Source organism: Heloderma suspectum, chromosome 3 (assembly GCF_057233095.1).
Source record: "Heloderma suspectum isolate Gila_16-S chromosome 3, 16-S_ref, whole genome shotgun sequence".
NCBI lineage: Eukaryota > Metazoa > Chordata > Lepidosauria > Squamata > Helodermatidae > Heloderma > Heloderma suspectum.
Window position 1 is genome coordinate 261,129,827 of NC_139460.1, and position 27,291 is coordinate 261,157,117.

The 27,291-nt window shown below is 42.8% G+C and overlaps 1 protein-coding gene across 18 annotated transcripts in view; it reads right to left on the reverse strand.

Moving 5' to 3' along the window:
• ARMH3 (armadillo like helical domain containing 3) overlaps positions 1-27,291 on the reverse strand; it is a 177,133-nt gene that overhangs the window by 81,955 nt on the left and 67,887 nt on the right. For 17 of the 18 annotated variants that reach the window (XM_084846563.1, XM_084846557.1, XM_084846567.1 and 14 more), the window contains 3 exons: positions 15,482-15,564; positions 14,264-14,390; positions 11,595-11,670 (listed from right to left, as the gene is read on the reverse strand). In XM_084846563.1, coding sequence (XP_084702689.1) covers positions 11,595-11,670; positions 14,264-14,390; positions 15,482-15,564 — 286 coding nt within the window. Of the gene's footprint in view, positions 1-11,594; positions 11,671-14,263; positions 14,391-15,481; positions 15,565-27,291 lie in introns of those variants that run through there. The other variant, XM_084846572.1, reaches the window with a different exon arrangement.

Genomic DNA, 27,291 nt, shown 5'->3' on the forward strand with positions numbered 1-27,291 from the left:
CCATTGTTTGGGAGTGAGAAGACAGCTGTTTATCATTTTGAGTGTAAAGAGTGGGATGTTACTCCAGGTTTAAGCTACAGGAGAGGAAAGATGAACCTGTACCCCAAATATCAAAGACCTTAAGAAACACAGTATTATTATTAAGTGCTGATTTCATAAAGAAGCTCTGGATAAAAGTGCTCTTGCTTGAAAGAGGCAAGGAATCTTGAAATATTTCAGACAGATCTCCAAAAGCCTAAGTCTCAAACTGTGGTTCCTGCCACACAAAGATGAGGAAGCCCAGAACGAGCTGCTTGCTGCTTAGACAGATTAGGGTCACAATATCACATTCAAGAGGGGTTGAGTCATACTAAATTTCAGAGCGCAGAGGGATTTATATTCCCACATGCAGGACAATATATCTCAGCGTCTCAAACAACTGCCAGAGGGGTAATGCTATATATAAGCATAGGGAAAAGCACAGAAAGGGATATTGGATCCAGAATTTAGCTTCCTAAGAATCTCAGCATTTTTTTTTTTAAAGCAAGTAAGTGTTGGAAGCTTCTAGAATGGCTTAATGTGGGCCATTCCTGGTGAAATCTCAGAAGCTGGAAGAAATGCTGAGAAACACTCCAGTGGCTGGGGTTCAGCATCCTACAAAGTTTCCTACTATTTCCCTTGAGTAACAGCAGAATTATTCAAATTAAGACAAATAATTAATAGGCATAATTTGTGTAGGTTGCAGAATTATGTTTTTGTTAATGTAGAATTTTGATGTTTTTTCAAAGCAGAGTACACACTACTAGCTTTCTTTCATACTCAGTTTCCCATCTATAACAATGCGAACTACCACTGCCTACCTTACGGAGTTATTGTAAGGATGAATGAGGAAAGGACTACACAGGCTTTGGCATATGCAAAGTGCTATACCAACAATAATAACGTCAAATAATATACAATGCAGGGTTAAGTTTCAAGAGATATTATCTCTTACTCAAATAACAACTGTAGAATACGCTAGAAACAAAAATGAAGTTTCCTAGGTTGCTTCTGCTTCTGTTCTGTTAAACACGAAGAGGCGGGGGAAACCACTGTGTGAGACTAGCTGAAAGAACAGGTGGCAGATCTGTAGGTTCTGCATGGATACATAAAAGCTTACTGCTTGCCACTTTATTTCCTCAGCTTCCCTTCGCAAATCACCAGTCGAACTAGCTTGAACTAGCTTGATAAAAAAGATTGCTATTCCATTGGAATCCATCTGCTCTGGCTGCTGAGTCCTCAGCTAAAGACAGAATCTCGCTTCAGTCAAAATTAGCTGTGTCAGCGGAAACTGGGGCACCACAATGCCAAATTGCTTGCTCTCTTCCTCCGACCCCTCCCTTTTGGTACATGAATTATTCTAGCAACTTCAACCATGGTTCAAAATTATCAGGGGCCTCGATTAATTGAGGTTTGAAACCAGAGCTCTAGGTTGTTTTAGAACCACTGTTAGCCTTAAATGTGGTCCACAGCAAGAATTTGTGCTCTAGTAAGGAAAGGAGTGTCTGAGCTTGCAGAGGGGCCAGAGCTCAGTGGTAGAGCATATGCTTTGCACACAGAAGTTCCCAGGTTCAATCCCAACCACCTTCATCTGCATGGGGCCAAAGCAGCAGCAACAGAAAGCCAAGATATTCTGTAAACCCCAGTCACTATAGCACCCAAGCATCTTTCTGGAAGTAGACATCCTTAACAATAAAAACATTAGAGGTGAGGAAAGGGGGCACACAAGATTCACAATACCTAGAGAAAATTTTCTGATCAGATGGTTTTGCTATTTTATGATATGTTGCTTTGCAGAAGAAAAGGGGCCTTCCAAAGATGCCTATAAATAAATCCCAGGTTGGGAGGAAAGTAAATAAGACTGGGAAGCCAGGACTCCTTAGCTTTAGTCCTGCAAGTTGTGTGTAGAAGATCAAACCCTATACTGCTCCCATGCCCCACACCGAACCCCTGAGATGAAACCAAGAGCTTTGGCTATTGGGCAGTATAGAAATGTAATAAATGAAATTATGTAAACTTGCCTCCCCAGCTAAGTAAGTGACATAGGCTTGCAGAAAGATATCACAAAGAAATTTTCACTCAAGGATATACATTTGATCAACATCAAAAGAAGCTCACAGAATGCCTCATACACCAACTGTACAATCTCTCTAAGGCAGTACACAGACACCATGTTTCGCTTTTAAAATAATACAGAAGGAGGAAAACTAGATTTTTTTTCCTCTTTATGAAATGCATCAGCCACCTATGAAAGAGAATTCACAGAAGCCTCTCCACAAATTGCTACCTCTCACTTCCCCTCAATAAGAGATAGTTTCTTCTTCCTACTCTTCCTCCTCCTCCCCTCCTTCTTCTGTTGGATTTGGCAACATATGCTCTGGGATGTAGTTAATTCTTGGCACACCCCAGTATATACACCCTCCTCCCAAATGACATGAGCATGCACCCTAACAGGAAACACTTTTTATTTCAGAAAAAGTGGCTAGAGTGTTGGACTAGGAGTCAGGAGACCCAGGTTCTAGTCTCCACTCAGCCATGAAGCTCACTGGGTGACTTTGGGCCAGTCACAGACTCTCAGCCCAACCTACCTCACAGGGTTGTTGTTGTGAGGATAAAATGGAGGGGAGGATTCTGTACACCGCCTTGAGTTCCTTGAAGAGGAAAAAAGGTGGGATATAAATGTAATTAATAAATAAATAATTAAAAATCCCTATTTCACTCATGTGACGGTGTTGTAGAATCTATCCCAGATATATATTCTCAGTGATAACTTTGGAGAGGCATTTAATGTAAGGCCAACAATAAGTAGGACTGCATTTTTAGCTACTTGGCTGCTCTTTGTTATCCTGCAATTTGAGATCAGCCAGGCTTGATTAGCAGTGACAGTGTGCCAAAGGTCATTACTGTTAAACATACCTCAGTGAACAATTTAAACTGAGTCATTATACTGCCACTACATGGAGTTTATTATAGGGGCATAACCATCAATGTTGATGAACGTATGCCCACTTATGCAATGTGGCTGTCTAGGACACAGGAACAGGAAGATTCTGCTATATACTCTTTCTCAGGACACCAGAGTCACCTCAGTATACAGAAAGAAACATTCCAATGGGAAGAAAATCCTTACCTAAGCAACAGATACAGACTCTACTAGTTTAGGCTGTTTGCACGCCTAGTGAGAGCAGTTCTTGTAATATATGACAGAAGTTTCATTACAGGACCCTTTTCTTACTTACTCTTCAATACAGGGTTTCTTGCAGTAGGAACTGGTATATACAATGAACAGCTTCGGGTAATCATGAACGTTCTAGGGCAGCGGCTCTTGACAACCTCCCAGTGGTTCATCTTCTGAACCAACAAAAGCTTGACTTATACTCCATGAAAGCTAAGAATATACTCATCAAGCACTCCAGCCCCAATGTAATATGTCCATTTCTCCAGTTCTGCAAGATAAATTAACTTAAATGTTAAATGACTTAAACACAAGAGAAATACAGCCCTACTGCCAACGCAACTTGACAGCTGGCATATCCATTATATATACACATGCAGAAATGATGTTCTAAGAACAGCCACACCTCACCAATCGCTCTCATGACAGCGCAAAAAACAGCAAGTCCTCCTGTATTAAAAGAGAAGCGCCAGCAAGGGTAACTGGAACAGAGAGAATCTGAATTTGAGATAAAGCAAGTAAGAGAATTGAAGCAGACACACAATGGGCTACACCAGGAGAAACACAGTTACCCAAGTAATACATCAAGGATACATTACCCCAGGTTGCATAGCAAACACTTCACTGGCCAATTTCAAAATGTTTCAAAGCAAAAAAAATAAAATAACACGACATAAAATGATGTGACTGCATTACAGATAATGGAGCAATTCAATCTATTAATCATGGGGTTTATTTATTCACCTTGAGAAAATTACTGATCAGAAGAAAGTCTATTAAAAGAATACAGTGATTCAGACACCACCTCCGTCACTTAGCAAGCAATCAGAGCAAAGAACCTGGTGGTCGGAGTCTACTACCGGCCACCCAATCAAGGAGAAGACGAGGATGAAACTTTTGAAAAGCAAATAGCCAATGTTTCAAGGAAGCATGATGCAGTAGTAATGGGGGACTTCAATTTGCCCAATATTTGTTGGGAGACAAATTCTGCAAAACATGGCCCTTCCAAGAAATTCCTGACTTGTGTGGCAGATAACTTCCTCCTACAGAAAGTAGAGGAAGGAACTAGAGGATTGGCTATCCTTGACTTGATCCTAACCAACAGAGATGACTTAGTGGGTAAAGTAACAGTTACAGGAACTCTGGGGGAAAGCAACCATGTTATACTTGTGTTCATGGTTCTAAAGGAAGCAAAAGCCAAGTGCAGGCCAAACGCATTCCCTGGATTTTAGGAAAGCTGATTTTAATACACTCAGAACAATGATAAGCAAGGTCCCATGACAAGTGACTCTAACGACGAAAGGAGTCCAAGATGGGTGGGAGTTTTTAAAAAAGGAAATTCTCAAGGCACAATTACAAACAATTCCAACAAGAGAAAAACGTGAAGGACAACAGAAGAAGCCAATACGGCTTCACAAAAAGCTTAGAGATGACCTGAAAACAAAAAAAGTACACATATAGGAAGTGGAAGGAAGGCCAAGCAACAAAGGAAGAGTACAGGCAGGTAGAACAGAATTGCAGGGATGGCGTCAGGAAGGCTAAAGCTGAGAACGAGGTGAGGTTAGCGAGGGATGCTAAAAGCAACAAAAAAGCTTTCTTCAGCTACGTGCATAGTAAAAGACAGAGGAAAGAAAGGGTGGTTCAGCTATTAAACAAGGATGGCAAAATTATGACAAGGAAAAGGCAGAGGTGCTCAATTCCTACTTTGGCTCAGTCTTCTCCCAAAAGAGGGTCTATTTTGACCCCTCTGGCAAAGTTGAAGTACAGGCTGATGGAGCAGAATTGCAGCTTGAGATCGATAGGAATATGGTCAAGGAACACCTAATTACTTTGAATGAGTTCAAATCTCCAGGGCCAGATGAACTGCATCCTAGAGTAATAAAGGAACTGGCAGAAGAACTCTCAGAAACCCTGTCTATTCTCTTTGAGAAATCATGGAAGTGGGGGGAAGTGCCAGATGACTGGAGGAGGGCTAATGTTGATCCTATCTTCAAAAAGGGTAAAAAGGAGGAACCTGGGAACTACAGACCAGGCAGTCTGACATCAATCCCTGGGAAAATTCTGAAGCAGATGATAAAGCAATCCATCTGGAAGCACCTTGAAAACAATGCAGTGATTACTCAAAGCCAACATGGATTTGTCAAGAACAAGTCCTGCCAGATGAATCTGATCTCATTTTTTGATCAAGTAACCTCCCTTGTGGACTGTGGGAATGCTGTGGACATAATATACGACTTCAGCAAAGCTTTCGACAAAGTGCCCCATGATATCCTGATGAGCAAACTAGCTCAAAGTGGGCGAGATGAAACAACGATCCGGTGGATCCACAGTTGGCTACAGAATCAGACTCAAAGAGTGCTTATCAATGGGGTCTTCTCAAACTGGGGAGAGGTAATGAGCAGGGTACCGCAGGGCTCAGTCCTGGGCCCAGTGCTCTTCAATTTTTTTATTAATGACTTGGAGGAGGAGGTGCAGGGAATGCTGATCAAATTTGCAGATGACACAAAATTGGGCGGGATAGCTAATACCCTGGAAGACAGAAACTAAATTCAAAGTGATCTGGATAGACTGGAGCGCTGGGCAGAAAACAACAGAATGACATTTAATAGGGATAAGTGCCAAGTTCTGCACCAAGGAAAAAGAAACCAAATGCACAGTTACAAGATAGGGGATACGTGGCTCAACCACACTACAAGCGAGAAGGATCTTGGAATTGTTGTCGATCACAAGCTGAATATGAGCCAACAATGTGATGTGGCTGCAAAAAAGGCAAATGCTATTTGGGCTGCATTAACAGAAGCATAGCTTCCAAATCCCGGGAAGTGCTAGTTCCCCTCTACTCAGCACTGGTTAGGCCTCATCTGGAGTACTGTGTCCAGTTCTGGGCACCACACTTTAAGAAGGTTGCAGACAAGCTGGAGAGGGTTCAGAGGAGGGCAACGAAGATGATCAGGGGACTGAAAACAAAGCCCTATGAAGAGAGACTGAAAGAACTGAGCATGTTTAGCCTTGAGAAGAGAAGACTTAGGGGAGATATGACAGCTCTCTTCAAGTACTTGAAAGGTTGTCACAGAGAGGAAGGCCAACATCTCTTCTCAATCATCCGAGTGCAGGACATGGAATAATGGGCTCAAGTTACAGGAAGCCAGATTCCGGCTGAACATCAGGAAAAACTTCCTGACTGTTAAAGCAATAGGACAATGGAACCAATTACCTAGGGAGGTGGTGGGCTCTCTCACACTGGAGGCGTTCAAGACGAGGCTGGACAGCCATCTGTCAGGGATGCTCTGACTTGGATTCCTGCATTGAGCAGGGGGTTGGACTCGATGGTCTTGTGGGCCCCTTCCAACCCTACTATTCTATGATTCTATGAACTCTGCATTAATACAAGTCTCATTAAATGCAAACCTGCAAGATGTTAAAGTAAAGGCGCTCATTAGCCTGGAAAAGTTGTTTGCCTTGAAATTTGCTTATTTCCTTACAGAAGAGAAGGTCAGATCGCCGGTTATCAACTGTTGAGCTGGGTATCTCAACCAATGAGGCCAGATGTTTTACATGGGAAACCACCACATGACACATGCAGACTACTTGAAAAGACAGTGTGTTCTGCCACCATCAAGAATGACTGGAGACCATAACATCTGCCACTCTGCCAGTAGGGCAGTATATTCTACAATTATGTTATGTAGATACAGAATTGAATTCTGGGTAGAGGACTCAGCATCCTGAGAATGATGGATATAGATTTTTCTTTATTCTTTTTAAAAAACGTAAATTTCTACCTTGGTATCTGAAAGGATAGGCTTGAAAGTATTTGGGCAATGCTTGGTGAAATTCCAGAAATGGCGGTGGGTAGGAGTATAATATTATTACTAGCAGTCAAGGAGCAAGAATTAAGTCTCCTGCCTAGCTCCTGCTATCTCCATATAACAAGCAGATTAAATTATAGAAAAGCAACCACCGTATGTATATTTGTTTATTTTATAAAGGATGGAAAATTCAGATTTTCTTGTCACAAAATTTGGTTTGTCTTTATGCAGAAGTTTTACTTTTCCAGTGCTTATGCCGAGTTGGAAGCCAGCCAAATCAGGACCACAAGAACAAGAAATATTTGGAGGAAGATCTTATTAATCATACCTGTCCAGCAGATATAGCTCTGATTGGTTCCCCAACTGTGCTACAGGGCAAGCATTAGAGGACCAGGAAGGACCTGAACAAATAATTACTTTGCAGAGGTTAAAGATATATTTATTTTACTGAGCCAGCTTCTTCACTTGCAAGACTTGGAAAACTGATTTTCTTCAAGGCCTTTAATTAGGCAAAAATAAACTACAAGCTACTTAATATTAGAGTTAAGCTGAACTAAGAGTGGGGGAATGGGAGTTTTACAAACATTTTCATGCCCCTTGAAAAATGTCTCCTTTTCCCAACAATTGGGGGTAGATACTCAAAAATGTACAAAAGTAGCCATGGGGGCATCCCTATTGTCTCAACAACCAGTCCAATGTTTCCAGTTCGCCACAGTACAGCCCAGCAGAACACAAAGTGTCCACCTGGATTTGCATTGGATTGTTTGGATGTTGTTTATCTGCATTATATTGCTCTCCGTGGAATGCATTGTTGAAGGTCATTTTGATGAACATCCACCTGCACATTCAAATTGGCATTTTGGTCTATTACAGCTGAATTAAGCCTTCAGAGTAAGAGCAGTCTGGCTTTGCTTGCCCCCACTGACATCACCACACAGCCAAATTAGATTGGCTCCACAGCTCTGTGATATAATCATGTTCACTACATGATCCCTGGTTGGCTAGTATAACATAATGAAGGAGAAAGAAGCCTTGTTAAAAGTTATTTTGAAGAATACCAAAGCAACAGCATAGTAGGGAAACAAGGACTACAACAGGTGTGGAAAAATAGCAGAAAGAAGTGGAAAGAAAGGAAAAGGACAGTTTTTGTCTCAAAAACATTTAAAGGCAAAAATGTGGTGCATCTCTATTAATATTAATGACAATGCAAGACCATTAAAAAGCACCCAAGCACACAATGCATCAAACATGAAAAGGCAAACCTGAAGAGATAACTGCAGAGCAATCAACAAAGTCCAGGAGTTCAGTTAATTCCTCTGGGTTTTACCCACAGGTCTGAAAATGAGTGAGTGGTAAGAAGATATTCCTCTTGGATATCACTGATTACTTCTCTTGCCCTTCAATTATATAGAATAAAATGACTAGAAAAGCATTCTGAAAGGATTAGTCTTTCTGTTTTTAAACTGAGGAATGTTTCAAATGATGTACTACAAAAATTTAATGGTATCCTATGACCAAATAAGAAAATAACCTAAGAGCCATGCTGGATCAGACCAAAGCTCCACCTAGGCCAGCATTCTGTTCACACAGTGGCCAACCAGCTGCCCACAGGAAACTCACAAGCAGGACATGAGTGCAAGGGCAGCCCCCCCCCCCATATTCCCCAGCAACTGGTGTTCACAGGCATACTGCCTCTGATATTGGAGGGAGCACATGGCCATCAGGACTAGTACCATTCATAGCCTTATCCTCCATGAATTTGTCCAATCCCATTTTAAAGCCATCCAAAGTGGTGGCCATTGCTACATCTTGTGGAAATCCATAGTTTAACAATGCGCTGTGCGAAGTACTTCCTTTTATTTGCCTGAATTTCCCACATGCCAGCTTCATGGGATGACCCTATTGGGTTCTAGTATTATGAGAGAGGGAGAAAAATGTCTCCCTATCTACTTTCTCCACACCATGCATAATGTTGTAAACTGTCCCCCAGTAGTACATCCTGTAGGTAAAATGGGATTTTAAAATTGAGGAAAATATATTTTAATGTATTTAAATTTTATTTTAGAAGATAAAACATGAGAATTGTAGGAAAATGCCTCATCCATCTAAAATAAGCTGATCCAATAAAAAGAAACTATATCTCTGCCTGTCCAACCAATCTGAAATCAACAGTCTAAAGCATTCTGAAACAGGCAGAGAACTTGTTTGCACATGACAAAAGATCACAGTAGGGCACAAAAGAGCTCTGCTCACAGACACTAGAGGTTTGAGTGCAAAGTAAACATGTCCACAGCATATTGATGGCATCTTAGCACCAAGGAAAAAACAGCACAACCAGCCTCTTTAAGTCTTATTGAAAACCCACCTCAAACCTTTTTAAGATACAGATCTATATCAGAAGACGGAACACATTTGAAAGGCTCAGGTCACAATTGCTTTGGCAAAGGGATCAGGAGAAAGTATGGATAATATTTACGAAGTCCTGAAAGCCATCACCTCCCTTGAAAAGGAAGTGCAGCTGCAATATCATGTTGCTTTAACTTTAATCTCCAGAGTCCAAGTGAGGGAATAGCAAAACCACATCTTTTTCAAATGAAGGGACAAGTCCAAGAAAACTCCAAATCACCCATACATGTTCTAACGCTAGAAAATAAAGTACTTCCAAATGCAGTTGCCTCCTTCAAAACAGCTGTGGATGAAAGTTAAAACCCACAAATCAAAAGCAAGTAGTATCTGGCTTATCACAGCCTCCTCAGTTACCATCTCAAAGATGCATACAACTAACCAATAGCTGTTAGACAGGAAAAAATCAGATGTGAGAAGCAATTTCTGATTCAAGTCAATTTAGTCTTTTCAATTAGGTTAATAAATGTGGAATGCCAGAACTGATTTATGCATCATTTGGGCAAACAGCCCAATACCAAAAGAGTCAGCAAGATCATTCTCCTAGTAGAGTACCTTCTCCTATTTCACTGCCAAAGAAATAAGTTACTATGGGTCTGGTGGTTGCTTCCATTGACCAAGATGATCAATTACAGTAAGTAATTGCCAAAGACCCCACAGAGGAAATAGCAATCAAGCTGTTTTCCAACCACATGCCTTCGATCTGCAAGTAGCTTTCTACTCCCTCTTCTAGAGACTTTTTCATGCAGTTCCTTTTTCAGAAGATTCACAGGCGCTATCCTTTAGTGAGCATCCTCCTATCTATGACTGCCTATTCAGCTGCTACATTTAGAGCATTATCAGTTCCCAAGAACTTCACTTATCTCTGCTTATGAAAAATAGAGAGAGCTGCAAAGTAAATCTTGCAAAACCTACATATAACGACATGAAACTTAGAGGCCTGCAGAGAGCATCTTTAATGGTGGTTTACAGACACAGAAAGTTACTTGAAAAATGCCTAGAGGGAGTTTGTTTTCCACATTCTGTCTTCTTGAGCAAGAAAACTGTAGACACCACAACAAATGTAGGCTCTGTGTCACAGGAGAAGCATGGCCTGTATGCCTGACTTTGTGTACTTTCTTTCCATGACACAACTACTAGCTTTGAGGGAGCAGAAAAGGGAAGATTTGGTACTAACTAGTGAATCCCATGCCTTTCTATTTTACAATTCAAATTCTAGTAATACAATCCCCCAAACATTTAGAATTCACTTCCCTCCTCTCTCCCTCAACTAGTCTCCAGCAATAACCACTGCTGAAAGAAAAGGCAAGGGACCCAATTCCCACACAGCCTCTTGAGAAAGATAAATTGCACACTCCAGCAATTAGTTGTTTGTTTGCCCCCTGAGGAAGAAATACCCTTCAGACCATAATCTGCTTTTAAATATTGATTTTTATCTCAATCTAAAATGTTACCTTGAGGATAGGCTCCAAGGCCATCACCTAGGGACTGACATAGCATGCCAAAAGCCACCTGCTGTTTACTCCAGGCCCCCCTGCAAGTACTGGGAGATTTCAGACTCTAAATATGCAGGAAAACCCATTAGGCCATTAGCCTCCCTGCCAGCAGAATCATGTATCATTCCACAGGGATATCATGAGGATTAAGCTCACAGACACTTGCACACAGCTTTGAAAATGCAACTTCTGTGAAAAGTAAAGAATTTGTATTACAGAATATGCATTCAAACACTCACACTTCACCCATGACCACCAAAGCTAAGTCCACAGCAAAATAAATCCACAGCAAAACAAGTCCACATGTCGTGACTCATATGAAAAGCCACATGACCTGTTGTGCCCCAAGCTCACAAAGGCAATCACTGCTGAAGTGGGAACACTTACACCCAACTTGGCAATCCTGGTTTAGGAAAAAAACTCCCAGAGGAGCAGCCACATTAGTCTGTAGCAAGAAAACCAATGAAGTGCACTTTTAAAAACTGTACAAATTTATTTATAATCAATTTTAGTGCTACAGGACTCTTCCTGGTCTAGGATGTGATCCCTCCACCTCAGATAATACGGCTTACTATAACAAAAAGAAAAGCACTCTGAGAATGACAGCACAAATGGGTAAGAAGAACCTTCCAAAAATATAATAAATTAAAAAAAATACATTCCAGCTACAGTTAATTCCTTTCTATTTCTTACCGTATGTTAACCAATGCATGGGTCACTTTGCTGGCTGGCTCCTTCCACTGTCCAGCATTAGTAGACAGCCTCAAAACTGAAGGAAAAGAAACCAAACAGGGGTTATATTCTGTGGTATCTATTTGACAACAGCACAACAGTTTCCAAGCCAATAATACAGCTAAGCAAATTCTTAGAAAAACAGAAATAACCTTAGATGATGTACCACCATCAGTTCTCTCCAAGTACAACCACCATATGTGTAAAGGTGCTGCACTATTTTTACATTGCATCCAGAAGTGTAAGTTACAGCAAACGTAAACCATTACTCCACCTCCCTAATAATGAGTCTTGCAGATTATTTCCTGGCCTTGGAAGCTAGGAAACAGAAAGTGAGACTCTGAAAGCACACCACAATCTCAGAAGCTTTCCCAGAATTTCATTGTGTTGTAACTATGCAGCTCAAAACACAAATAAAGCTGCTGCTAAGAAGCCTATTACCTTGCTTCTTCAGCATGTAGCAGAAACAACTGAGGAAAATAATGTTGTTATTCTATGTTGTCTGGCTTTGAATAAGCATGTACATTCAGTATTTCATTTATTGCTTTAATTATTTTTTGCCTTTATTGTAAGAGCTTGCTGTTTTAACATTAGCACACTGTGTATGATGATCATCTATCTCCATCTATCAATTACCTTTATAGTTTTTTATATTCTTGCCCAACACTAATTTCTCACAATGGCTGTTGCATGTTTAGAACAGGAGAGGAAAGCAACAGGAGACACAGAAGGCTGTCCCTTTATATGCAGCTATCACAGCAGCTCTGCTAAAGTGTTTCTCAGAAACAGGCTCATTCATACACTCCTTGATTATGCCCTCACATCATTAGTTCATCCTCTCCTTTGTTCTTTGTCTCCCCACTAAGTTTTTACTCTACAGCAAAGCTGGACAACCCCTGGCCCACAGGCCACATGTCGCCTTTGGACTCACTGACCGGGTTTCACACGACACGAGGGTGGTTAATAAGCCAGAGTGGCCTGTTAACCACTCCCTCACATCTCGGTTGCATGCTGCCTGATTCATCTAATATCCATGGCCTGTTCCAGGGTTGCTGGGTGGTTAACCACCCCAGCCACCCAACCTCACTGGGTTTGGATGTCATGACAGGCCATGCCTGGTGAAGGCAGTTAGGTAAATCAGGCAGCATGCACAGGGGTGGTTAACAAGCCACCCTCAGTTATTAACCACCCTCATGTTGTGTGAACCGGGCCACTCTATGCTGCCCCTGACAGATTCACCCAGTATCTCCTGCACCTTCCAGCAGTGAGTGGTAGCAATTCCATGCCTCCCTGCCTGCCTTGATCGAGGTATCACTGTTGCGCTGAGAATTAGAAGAGAAAAGGAGGCCGGCCCAACCACTGAGTGGGTAGGTTAGAGCAGTGTGGCTTCCTTTTTCTATGCTGCTCTAGGTGCTGTGATCTGTGGTTTAACTTCCAAGCTCATGCATGTGCCTGATTGCCCTGAGGGAGAGAGCCAGGGATTTAGCTGTATGGAAATCACCCAGAGGTGAACCATCTTGCTGTGAACTGAAGAGGCAAAGAGACTGGAAAGGGAAAGACAATGGGGAGCAGGGAGGATGGCTGAAGCTGACCTGAAGGTGGAGCTTGGACTTCCTTTCCCTCCCATCCAGAAATGTTGCTCTTCATGAGTTACCGCTAGCACAGGATTGTGTGACTGAGCGAGAGGGAGAGAGCGAGCGAGAGAGAGAGAGAGAGAATATATGAATAAGGCAAGTGTGGGATTTGTGTGTGTGTGTGTGCGTGCGTGCAAGCGTGAGAGAGAATGAGAGAAGGGGGGGAGAGAGAGAAATTAAAAGTTGAGGAAGGGGAGGAAGAGAGAAAAGGGGTGTCCACACTCACATTTGGCTTTGGCCATGTCCACCATCAGTATGTGGTCCCTGACATTAAAAAAGTTGCCCACCCTTGCTCCACAGCATTACACTGCATTTCTCTACACCTCCACTCCTCAACCCAAAATATCATTTGCAGGTCTAGGCATTTTTCTGTCTGCCCCTCTATTCAAAAAGTATTGTGTGGGCTGTTTCCTGATAGCAAGGCACTGACCTGGTTCTGTGGAAGTTTGCAACCCCATGTGCTACCTGTTCTTTGTAGCAGGGTTCTTGTTGTGCATCCATCAAAAGCTTTTTTCACCTCTTGTTTACAGCACTGGTTCCTGCTGCTGATTGGCTCTGAGGGCTGTGCTTGCTCTCTGACCTGAGACTAAGGCTGATTTTCCCAGCTGGGAGCACTCTGCACACAGCAGGCTGGCTCAATCCAAAGGAGGGCACAGTGTGTTCTTATTACCATTTCAATATTATATGCCTGGCAACAGCAACAAGCACATTTTCACGTACACAGCACACACTGGTGGACCAGGTGATCATTCTGTACCCTAACAGCATTGTTTTTATAAACTTGTTCTTGAGGAAGAACCACTTTTAAAATGGCTTTCACTCAGGACTAGAAACTGTTATCCTTTCAAACAGGGAATTTCACATCCATGTGTTAACTGACAACCACATTGTGAGCACACATACAGATCAGGAGTCATGCACAATCCTTCTCTCTTGCCCACACAGCTTCTCTCTCATATGGGCATGCTTTGTCAAATGACAGCCAGCACTACTTACCCATGGAATAGAGGTTATCAAAACTCTGGTGCATCCTGATGATTTCATAGTATAGCTCATCATAGCTGCTAGGAGTTGGAAGGAAGGTATCTCCATAAGTGATGAACATATTAAACAGGTTTACCACCTATAAAAACAAAAGACAATAGGAATCACTACAGAAAAATATATACAGAAGATATGCAACTATCTAAGCATTACAAATAATGAAGCTATCACTTCATCTTTGCAGATAAAAAGCATAAAACCAGTTAATACAGCCATATTCCCTTCATACAAATTCAGTGTTTTGTGGTATTCAGAGAGCACAAGCTGCTGTCAGCTACTCAAAACACTGAAAGCAAATATCATTTCCTACAACAGGGAACTTGGGGGTTGAGTCCCTATCAGTTTGGAAGCAAAATGGAGCCACTCCAAAATAAGGTTGCTGTTTCTACAAATGCAGGTGAATATGCAAATACGCAAATGAAAAGAAAAGTTGTAAGGACCCCAAAATGCACCTGACAAGTGTCTGTGAGCTTCCAGAAAGTACAGAATGTTGAGATGTCAACTGAAAGGTGAGTGAGGAAAGTGGAGGGCAGGGGAAGAAGAGAGAATTAGCCTGTTCCAAGCCCAAACCTGAGCCCTCTAGCACTATACAGCACTGCAGGAGAACCCCGACTCTCCCATGCAAAGGCCTCAGTTGCACTACAAGGTTCCTGTTCCAGGCTGGCTGAAGCCCTGAATAGGATTAGTCCTATTAGGTCCTTTAAAAAGGGCTTCTGTATCCCCATCTCTTAATAGTTAGGTGATAGGGATACTCTTCTCTTTTTTCTTTTTCTTCTTTTTTTGAGCTTCCACTTGTAACACATAACAGTCACAGACCTGTTCCTCACAGTAGAGCACACAGTGCAATACATACGAAGGGGCATTTCTCCCTCATCTGTATCTCCATTCAGCAGCTTGACCAAATGTTTTGGTATTCCAAATAAATATCCAGATGTAGAACCGTCCACTGACCCACCGCAACCTTGAGTCAGCATATATTATTCCTAACCCAGCTTGATGGAAACATGGAGATGGAGAACAGGCCTCCTCAACATACCTGCAATATGCACTTTATCTGTTTCTGTCCATGGCATGCCCTACTAACTATGTTTCTATTTTTTAAATTCAGTATTGTTTGTCTGGAGTGGGACTTTATCCATGCCTGCTCTGCACACAAAGATAGACACTCACCATGAGAGCCAAGGTAAAGATGTTGTGTTTTGCCAGCAAAACAGTTTCGTTGGACATGAGGAACTTCAAAAGATTAATCAGAGCTGAGAAAAGAATGAAAAGGGGTTCTTTGAATGCAGCTGCATTATCATAAGCAGATACCTTCCCAAAACCTAAAGAAGAAGCATTTGTTGATTAATTAGAATCCTGTCGTTCACAGATAAGCAACCACAGGAATTGAAGTCTGGCTCGCCCAGATTTATCCTGTCCCAGATTTATTTCACGTTGAGTCACCTGCCACTCAAATCAATTGATACAGAGGGTTTTTTCTCTACTTGTCAGCACATTAAGTAGCACCCAGGGCCTGGGAAATCAACTGTCTGCTTTCAGTTTCATATACCGCCAGCTCAGAAGACCAAGAACCAATCTCAGCTATCACTTGTGCTGATGATGCACAAGGCAGAACCAGGTACAGCGCAGCTCTGCAATAGCTTGACTAGTTTCACAATGGCATGTATGACACTCAAGCAGATACTACACACTGTGTCAAGTTACTTAAGGCAGGATATGTCACATCCCACTTCTCTCAGGAGCTCTGCCTGAAGACAAAAATATGTTGGCCACTAGATTCTGCATCCCTCTTTTACATCAACCAACCAAGGATAGTGAACAGGTTACCAACTCAAAAAGGTTTTGATCACAAGTGGCTTATGAAGAATTGCTGCATTCTGAACACTGGCAAGAAATGTATATAATTTACAGCAATGTCATAATCACAAAGCTAACAACAGAAAGCAATTTTCAAACATACACACTTCTATTTCACTTGGGAGCTTATTTGGCATGCAAAAAAAATCTGCTTCTGATTATGTGAATGGATAGGATTGAACATTGTTTTCTGCTCTGAAGCAAGGTGTAGTAGTACAGCTTTCTCCAACCTGGTGCCCTCCAGATGTGTTGAACTGCAACTCTCATAATTCCCAGCCAACATAGAGGGCTCCACGTTGGGGATGGCTGATGTAGTAGACGTAGAGGTTCTGTGATCAAATTCCTAGGCAGAAATTTTACAGTTTAGAAGCCATACAAACAAGTTTATTTCAATAACTGTCACTTGAGGCACAGGTGAACTCAGTGGCACGGAGCACTTTTTATCAGCTTAGGCTGGTATACCAACTACGCCCTTATCTGGACAGAGATAGCCTTGCTACAGTTATCCATGCTCTGATAACTTCTCGTCTGGATTACTGCAATGCGTTATACGTGGGGCTGCCTTTGAAAACGGTCCGGAAACTTCAGCTGGTCCAAAATAGGGCAGCAAGATTATTAACAGGGACTGGCCTGCGAGCTCATATTATGCCAGTACTTTTCCAGCTGCACTGGCTGCCAGTCCATTTCCGGGCCCGATTCAAAGTGCTGGTGTTAACATTCAAAGCCCTTAACGGCTTGGGGCCAGGTTACCTGAAGGATCGCCTCCTCCCATATGTGCCTGCCCGGACCTTAAGATCATCATCAGCGGCCCTTCTCCGTGAGCCCCTGCCAAAGGAAGTGAGGTGGGTGGCTACTAGGAGGAGGGCTTTTTCTGTGGTGGCACCCCGGCTCTGGAATGAGCTCCCTAGTGAGGTTCGCCTGGCGCCTACATTGTATTCCTTTTGGCGCCAGGTGAAGACCTTTTTATTTTCCCAGGCATTTTAGCATTTTAGCTTTCTAAATTTTTAGCTTTGCTGTTTTAAATCTGTATTTTAAACTCCTGCACTGCTGCTAGGTTTTATTGTGGTTGTATTGTTATATTGTGGTTTTAATGTTCTGTATATTTTAAATTGTTTTATTGTGTGTTGTTTGGATTTAATTTTTGTGAACCGCCCAGAGAGCTTCGGCTATTGGGCGGTATAGAAATGAAATGAAATAAAATAAATAAATAAAGGCTCTTGATAACTTTCTAGATGGATCAGCTTAATGTCAGCCTGTGAGCTTAATTTCAGACGTGCAGTTTGAGTTTTATCATGAACAGCATTCCTGCTTATGGAAATAGTGCTATGCAGGAAAGCAAGATTCTCTACGATCTAGAAGCTGACAACTCCCAGAACAACTGGAAGCCAATTTAGGGAAAGAGCAATCTGGCAGGATCCAGAAGAACAGACAGATTATCCCACTGCCAACTGATCATCCATCTGGAGACCTGAACAGCCCAGAATTTACCCTTTGTCATGGGGCAATGTTAAAAGTGAGGCACATGATGGAAGCTCTAAGAATACAAGACAGATTAATATTATGCGAAGTAGAAAAAACACTAAGCTTGGGCATGGCAAAAAATGGAACTCTGCCCTTATGTGCAAGTATAAGAACAGATTCAGAACATTCATTCAGAACAGATTTCAGCCACCGGTCAATAACAATGGAAGGGATGATAGTAGGAGACAGGAACAAGAAGTAACCAGCCACAGCTCAGAGATATTCAGTATACTTAAAAAGTGATTTGAAAAGGCAGTGGAAGGATAGAAGGACCAAATGTTTCAATAGAGCTGAAGTTATTTACAGGTGTTTATGTAGATCAAGTATTTATACAACTAAAGGACAGGTAAAATGTTTAGTAACTCATCTTAGTCCCAAACATCTAATTAGATCTGACATAGAAGCAACAACTGTGACAACTATGGACACCTCTTTGCAAAAATTAAAAAAACCCAAACATTTCATCCTCAGATTTAGAGGATAAAAAGTTACCCTCAGATTAAGAGCAATGGTGCTGCTAGGCACTGCAGTAATATGCACACTCACACTCTCCTCAGGCTAGTAACACAGCTCCCAGTGACTTGAGTCATTCTCACTGTTTCTACAGCTTCATTTGCTAATGTTACACGTTATGCTTTTTGGAATGTGGACAGGCCCTTAATGCCATACTGATTCAGTTCAAAAGAGACTTCTGCCCATATTGTGCTTAGAGGCATGAGCCTTCGGTGCAAAGCAGCAGCTTTAAATGGGTTCTTCATACAGCAGAAATGCAGTTAAAACATGTTTCCAAGGTAACTAAGCCTCCATGGCAAATGCTGCCATCCAAAGCAGTCACTGCTGGGGACTAAGACAGCTGCCCTGAGTCTCTCTGATGGCAGTTTACTGGACACTTCTCATATTAGCAACTATAATGTGCTTTACTTGTCAGCTCAGATTTATTTATTTAATTTATTTACAATATTTCTTGGCCGCCTTTCAGGGCAGAAGCCCTCCCAAGGCAGCTTACAGCAATAAAATACATAAAAACAGTTAAAATATTAAAAGTGATAAAAATATAAAAACAATAAAAGCCAACAATAAAAGCCAACAATAAAAATAAAAGCCAACAATAAAACCAGCAACCATGTTAACAGCAGCAACAGCAACAATAGCAGCTGTATCAATAGAAGGCCAAGGTAAAATAAATCATTTTCAAGGCCTTCTTCAAAGACTGCAATGACGGAGCATGACAGATCTCTGATGGCAGCTTGTTCCAAAAGTGTGGGGCCACTGCAGAGAAGGTCCTCTCACATGTGATCATCCACCTGACTGCTCTCATGGATGGGCAAATGAGAAGGGCCTCTTTTCTGATCTTAAAGTGTGGGTGGGCAAATGAGATAGGTGAAAGTAGTCCTTCAAGTAACTTGGTCCCAAACTGTTTAAGGCTTTAAAAGTCAAAACTAGCGCTTTGAATTGGGCTTGGAAACACACTGGTAACCTCACCAATGCTTGGGCGGCCACATTCAGCACAAGCTAGAGTTTCTGAACCATCTTCAAAGGCAGCCCACATATAGCGCATTACAGTAATCCAGGACATCACTAGTGCGTGGATAACTGCGGCAAGGTCCATCCTCTCCAGATAGGCTGGTATGCCAACTGCGGCCCTAAGCTGGTACAAAGCACTCCTGGACATTGCAGCCACCCGGGCTTCCCCAGTTAGTGCAGAGTCCAGGACTCCCAGACTACATATTTGGTCTTTCAGGGGGAGTGCAACCCCAATTAAGACCAGTTGTAAACCTCCATCCAAAGTAGTTGGTTTCCCAGCCCACAGTACCTTCATCTTGTTTGGATTAAGTTTCAGCTTGTTCACCCTCATCCATCCCAAAACAGCCTCCAGACACTGGTTCAAGAGTTCCACAGCCTCCCTGGGATATGCAGATGGAAACAAGAGGTAGGGCTGAGTATCATCTACATACTGATGACATTTCAGCCAGAACCTCCTGATGATTTCTCCCAGAGTTTTCATGTAGATGTTAAAAAGCATGGGTGACAAGATGGAACCATGTGGCATCCCACAGGCTAATGGCCATAGGGTGGAACCGAAGTCCCCCAGCACCACCTTCTGAGCCTGCTCCTCCAGAAAGGACCAGAACTATTTTAAAACTGTGCCACCTAAGCCCAATCTAGATAAATGATCCAGAAGGATACCATGGTCGATGGTATCAAAAGCCACTGAGAGGTCCAGAAGAACCAGCAGTGTTGCACTCCCCCCATCCATTCTCTGGCATAAGTCATCAACCAGGGCAACCAAAGCTGTTTCCCTCCCTTAACCAGGCCTGAAATCTGATTGGAATGGATCTAAATAATCAGTTTCATACAAAACGGCTTAGAGTTGTGAGGCCACCACACGCTCTAGCACCTTGCCCAAGAATGGCAAATTTGACACAGGGTGGTAATTATCTGGAACCATAGGATCTAAATTTGGTTTCTTCAGCAAGGGCCTCACCACAGCTTCTTTCAAAGCTGCGGAGACCTTGCCATCCCTCAAGGAGGCATTTACCACCTCAGATGTCTGGATATCCAGCTCAGCTCTTGCAGATTTCACAAGCTAGGATGGGGAAGAATCTAAAGGGCAAGTCACAGGCCTCAGGCCTCCAAGCAGTTTGTCCACACCCTCAGGTTACACAAGCCGAAAGGTATCCATAACATGACTACATGATGCACTAGCCCCGTCCATATCAGATTCTGTCAAAGCAATGGCATCCAAGTCAGCACGAATACAAGCAATTTTATCTGCAAAGTGTTCACAGAGGGCCTTTGAGGGTTCAAGTTCTTGTGTTCCAAGGCCTATACCCAAGAGGCCTTTAACCACATGAAAGAGCTCTGCTGGACAACACTGAGCAGATGCAATGGTGGCAGAGAAGTAGGATTTCTTTGCCGCCATCACTGCCACAGAATAAGATCGCAAGTGGATTCTTACTTGTGTTCAATCGTATTTGTTCCGAGTCTTCCACCATTTGCGCTCTAATCGTCAACACAGTTGTTTCATCTCTCAGCTCCTCAGAATACCAAGGAGCTAACACAGTTCTATGACTAGGTCAAGGACGTTTGGGAGCAATCATATTGATAGGCTGGGTCATCTCCTCATTCCAAGTGGTAACCAGGAGCTCGGCAGGACCGCCAGGAAAATCCCCAAGAGATCTCAAAAATCCATCTAGATTCATCAGTCTCTGGGAGCGGATCATAAAATTTGGTCCCCCACCCCTGCAGAGGTTTCAGGTGGCCTGAAAGTCAAAACTGATCAGATAATGATCTGTCTATGCCAAAGGAGTCACTACTGGCTCCCCCACCCACAGATCATTTTCTCTCAATCCAGCACAGAAAACCAGGTCCAAAGTGTGTCCTGCCACATGTGTTGGGCAAGTGATTATTTGAGACAGGCCCATGGTTGACATGGTGGCCATGAAATCCTGAGCCACTCCTGACAAAGTAGCCTCGGCATGAATATTAAAGTCCCCCAAGACCATAAGCTTTGGGGTCCTCAACGTCATGCTCGAGACCACCTCAGTCAGCTCAGGCAGGGAGACTGTTGGGCAGCGGGGTGGGCGATACAGAACAGAATCCCTATCCTGTCTCAGGTGCCCAACACCAGGTACAGACATTCAGAACTGGCTGACTGCTGGATAGGGAACCTGACCAGGAGGAAAAATCCCTATAGACCAAGGCTAACCCCCTGCCCCGCCCGTCTAGTAGAGCTTGGTGCTACACAAGAAATCCTGGCGAACACATTTGGGAGAGACTGACTCCTCCTTGCTCATCCAACCAGGTTTCGGTAACACAAGCCAGGTTGGCATGTTCTTCAGCTATAAAGTCAGAAATGATATTACCTTTTTGAGTAGCCAACCTGGCATTCATCAGCAGCACCTGCAGGCTAGAGGGGGCCACAGGCAAGCCACCAGAATTACTGAGGTTGAAAAGCAGAAGGGGATAGAGCACGCAGGTGTCTCAATCGCCTTCCCCTCTCCCAATGTCATCGTCTCCCACCACCATAACACCTTCTGCCCAGCGCTACATCTATAGTGGCCCCAACTTCCTCCACTGATAAACATATTTGAGGGCCACTAAAACTACATTCCAGCTTTAAGAAATTCCACAGCTAGATCATTGACTCAAGTCATTGGAATGCTCCATACGACACTCCATGGAAAGTGTTCTCTGAGGTTAGGCAACACTTTCCCATGTGGGGTTTAAAATCACCTGTTTAACTGCAAAATTGCATCATGGATTGCTCAATTTTAGTGTGGTTTCATTTCTACCCTGAATGTGGGAACCCTCATTTTAAAACTATCATGGCAACCTTTTCATGGAAACAGATGGTCAGTTCCTGTTAATGGTTCTAAATCTAGAGTGGAATTAAGGATATTGGAATTGCCTTGTTAGATCTGACCAAGGATCCCAGCAGTGTCTCCCCAACAGTGGCTAATTAGATCTCCTTGGGAAGCTCAGAGGCAAGCCTTGGTGCAACAGCCATGCCCTATGGTTTTGCCCCAGCAGCCTGCAGCAACCAGGAGAAATGGGTCTTCAGTTAATCATAAGGTTAAACTTCAGCACACACCCCTCCCAATTCCTACCATGGCTTCCACTTCCCAAATCTACACTATTATTTTATCCATTCAGCCTGCTTCCAACAGCACAAACCGTAGAAGATAAATACGAAACCACAAGCACATAAGAATTTGCTCTAATCCTTCATACAGATGCATAAAATATATATGAGGAATAGATTGGTATCCCATAATCATCCCACAAACCGCTGGCTTGTCTAGATCTTTTCAATCTGCAAGTTTCCCAACCAAGAGGAAACTACAGAGCTCAGTAGTAAAGTCACAGCAAGAGGCTGTATCCACAGTTGACAACACTAGGATTTCATCTGACTGCCCCAATTACTGCTCTCACTCAATTTCCTCTCTCTAGGATTACCGCAACCAAAAGATAAAATGTAGGATAACCTGCTTTTAAGCTGTTCCCTCAAGATATATTTTTTTAATTGAAATTGCTGCAAATTGGTATGGTTCTTCAACTCACACAGTTCTGAACCAATCTGCAAATGCACACTTCCAGTGCTCAGCAGAAGATGTGACAAAGGAAATTCCCTTCTCACAAAGCATGAACTGCCTATCTACAGCCCACCACGTGGGGGGAAACGCTGGGGTCTCATTCCATTTGCTAGAAACCCATGGGAAAAGGAGTAATATTGTCTGGCCAGCTACTATCCATCCTGATTTTGTAGCTACAGGATTCAGTTCAACTGAAATTAATTCAACATAGCATTTCCTATTAGCATGAAGTTACCTTCCTGCTTATCACCTTTATGTTTGACCAGTGTATACGTAAAGTGCTGGGAGAGAATAAAAAAGAGAGGGAGAAAGTCAGTAGGGTTTGCACAAAATCTTGTACCAAAGGCAGGTTTCTGGTAAGCTAATGTAGGTTTCCAGTGGACTAACGCAATGTAGAATGAATACATCTCAAAGGGATTAGCTGCTTCTCTCCTCTTACTACTAGGCCCAAACTTCAGAATTTATATGACAGTTTGCAAAAAAAACACCAGCCATGGATGGTGCAGTTGTTTAAGATACCCTAAAAATTATGATAACTGAATTGAGTCTTGGGGATAAGACAGGCTAGCACTTTCAGTATTAGGTGCTATGCCCAATTCCAGTCTCCAGATGCAACTTACTCACCTCCCTCAAGGTACCCTTGGAGAAGATCATTTGTTTACTTCCTGCAAAAGCAAGGACAGGTTTGGCTCCAGGGCTTACTCTTACAGATGCCCCACTTCTCAAGGCAAGAAAAGAGGAGGCAGCAGAGTAGAAAGCTAGACCCCTGAGTAGGAATGTCAGAGAAATCCGCAGTTGAATCAAATGAGTTTGGATCTCTCTGAATCTGACCTGCAGATTCCGCAGCAGACCATCTTTTTCTGAGTCACGCAGATTCCACAGACTTGTGGACCAGTTTTTCACTTTGGGGGAGGATTTGCACTAGTGCAAATTAACGCCAAGTACAACAAAATTCTGGTTAAAAATTATCACATCAAGTGAACAGATGACAGAATGAAAGATGCTTGACAATCTGCAAAACACAGATGGAACGGATTTAATAAAATCTGCACATCCCTACCATTGAGTATGTTCTACTAAATCTGTGCCTCAAAACTGAAGATCACGTCAGTTTCCTGCCCTAGGTAGCACTCACATATTGAATAAATGAATGAAGCCTGTCCAGATATATTCTACCTCCTGTCTAATTGTAAAGCTTCAGCTAAGAGGCAGAAGAAAGGAAAACCACAACAGTTGACTTTGTGCATGTTTTAAAGAGGATCCTGAGGGATGTCCCAGATGGCTTTCAAAGAACAGAAAATCCCTTCTACAAGCACATTTGCTACCTTTTCCCAAAAAGCAAATGTTAAAAAAGTAAAAGATAAATGAAATGGCAACACAGTGCTTCAGGGGAAGGGACCAAGGCTATATGAGAGCGATGGGTGGCTATGTGTGAATCTAGACCTCGAACATGGGTTTTCTTACTTAATGTCTCTGAGATTAGTTGCTAGATCTGATGGCTTTTGCTTTATGCTATAGCCTGCTCAAGGGCTGAAGCCTGAAGGGCAGCAGACTGAAGCAAGTATGGACAGTAGCTGGATTACCGATGATAGGACAATTTGGGCACCAGTGAGCATATCTCCAGAAAGGGGTATTCAAATAGATGTGTCTAACAGCAGATAGCATTCACTTTAACTACTGGTTTCAATTCCTGGTTAAGAGGCAATGCTGGTTGGTGTTAACCACAAGTAGTGCTGGTGACAATGTAACATTTAACCAGATTAAGGTGAAGGTGGGGAATCTGTTGCAGAGAAGAGATGGGCTGAGAGTACACAATCTTGTAGTTCAGTCTCTTAGGGTGCAATCCTCTGCTTGTTTAGATTGAGAAATGGCCTACAAGACTGGGGAATGCTGGGAGTTGTAGGCCTTTTCTCTGTCTAAACATGCATAGGATTGCACCCTTCGTTAAATAAGCCCAAGTTTTACAGATGTGCTGGCCTCTAGAGGGAGACGGCAAGATCCCACAGATAACATATTCCTTCCCCAGGCAGGCTGGCTGGCTGGCATAGGGGTAACTATTTGGTGGAATGTCCATTCAAGAACAAAATAAGAAGTAATCAAGACGAATAGCTCTAAAAACTGAAAAAAGGTCAATTATGCAATCAAATTAATTAAGTATGAGGAACAACTCCTTTAGCAACTTCTACCTGCAGGCTTCTCGATAAAGAGGTTTCATCACAGTCTGCCTCCAGGATAAAGGAACATATATTAGACAAAGTGGAGAGGGTACAGGAGAGAGCAATAAAGATGACAAAAGGCTTGGCTAGAAAGGAAGATGTATGAGACAAGGCTGAAGCAATTAGACAGTTCATCAGGAGGCATGAAGCCTGGAAAGAGGCTGGGGTACAATGTTAATAATTACACACACACACACACACACACGAATGCACAAAGTCCTATTGTAAAATAAAGCTGAACTAACTGCTATCCATAGCCAAAGAAAGAGCAGATGGGGGAAAAAAAACTAAACAGATAAGAGTCTTTTCATTTAAGGGTGCTTAACCAGGGAGTTAGTGAATCCTTCTTCTCAGCAAACCTGAAAAAATTATAGCGACATCTATCAAGGGTTAAGCTAAGCCTGCCATAGTACCCTTCCAACCTTTCTTCAATGGCAGCTAGATAAAATGAAGCAGAGATTATTCCTGGAATACCTGGCATAATGAAGAGAAAGTCAAGCATAGAACCCAGGACATTCAACTGCATCTTTCTATCATAAAGCAATCATAAGCAATACTGCGATATGGCACCATATTTGGTTCACCTAGCTAGACAAAATTTAAGGCATCAAGCATATCTAGCTAGCTGAATGAACTGTAGTGCCAGAATCTCTTGCTTGTATCTTAGTACTGACAAGACAGTTGGTGTTAGCTCATACTATCAGCTCAGCATTCTAGAGATGTGAAAGTTCAGGAAAAAACAAAAAATACAGGGCGGAAAGGTGTTTATTCATACCGCCCCTCCAGACTGCTTTTGTTTTCTGAAAAATGTAAATATTTTGGATTATGACAAGTTTTCATTTAGAATAATAAATAAAACGTTTAAAACAAGGTGTTCATATATTGCTACCAAGCCTTTATTCCCTTGAAATTATTTCTAAAAACTATGCAATAGGAAAACTTTGATAGGAAGACAAGAGATGAAAAATATATGGAAATTTTAAAGCCATGGGGGGAAATGTTACTTTAATCCTCTCTGTAAGATTCCCAGCATAGTTATTTCTTCCATTCATGATAAAAAACATTGATCTAATTTAGGTTTGACTGATAAGTGGTCTCGGGCTTGGTGTTGAGGACCCCTAGGATGATCTTCCTGGGGGATCTCAACTTCCATGCCGAGGCCGCTGTATCCGGGGTGGCTCAGGACTTCATGGCCGCCATGACAACCATGGGGCTGTCCCAACATGTCATCAGCCCAACACATGTAAAAGGACACACGCTTGATCTGGTTTTCTCGAATGGGCAGGAGGATGGTGATCTGAAAGTGGAGGAATTAACATCTGTCCCTTTGTCATGATCAGATCACTTCCTGCTGAGGTTTAGACTCTTGTCAGCCTTTCCCCTCTTTAAAATGGTCCACCCCCAGAGGCTAATGGATTCTGATGGATTCCAGAGGGCTCTGGGGACTTTTCCTGCTGGTATGGCTGGTGCTCCTGTAGAAGCCCAGGTCGCTCTGTGGAATGCAGAGATGACTTGGGTGGTTGACACGATCGCGCCCAAATGCCCTCTCTCTCTGAGCAGAGCCCAGCCAGCTCCTTGGTATACACCCGAGCTGAGGGCAATGAAGCAAGAGGGGAGACGGCTAAAACGCAGGTGGAGGAAAACTTCTGCTGAGTCTGACCGAACACAGGTTAGAGCTCATTATTGAGCCTACTCTGTAGCAGTGAGGGTGGCAAAGAGACAGTTCTTTTCCACCAGCATTGCATCTTCTCAGTGTTGTCCAGCAGAGCTTTTCCAAGTGATTCGCAGCCTGTTATGTTCTGGGCCAGGGAGAGAGACTTTGGAACCTTCAGTTGCACACTGTGATGAGTTTGCACAACACTTTGAAGATAAAGTCGCTCAGATTCGTCATGAATTGGACACCATGATTAATGCAGTTGCATTGGTAGAGGCATTCAGAGCACTGTCTGGTCCAGTTCTATTGGATGAGTTTCAGTTATTGAGGCCTGAGGATGTGGACAAGGTGCTTGGCCAAGTCCGATCGACCACTTGTGTGCTTGACCCTTGCCCTTCATGGCTTATTAAATCAAACAAGGAGGGGATGTCTGGCTGGGTCCAGGAGGTTGTAAATTCCTCCTTGAGAGAGGGAGTGGTGCCAGCCTCTTTAAAAGTGGCAGTAATCAGACCACTCCTGAAAAAGCCTAATCTGGACCCAGAGGATGTTAACAATTATAGGCCAATGGCCAACATCCCCTTCGTGGGCAAGGTGCTTGAGCAGGTGGTTACAGGACAGCTCTAGGCACTCCATTTC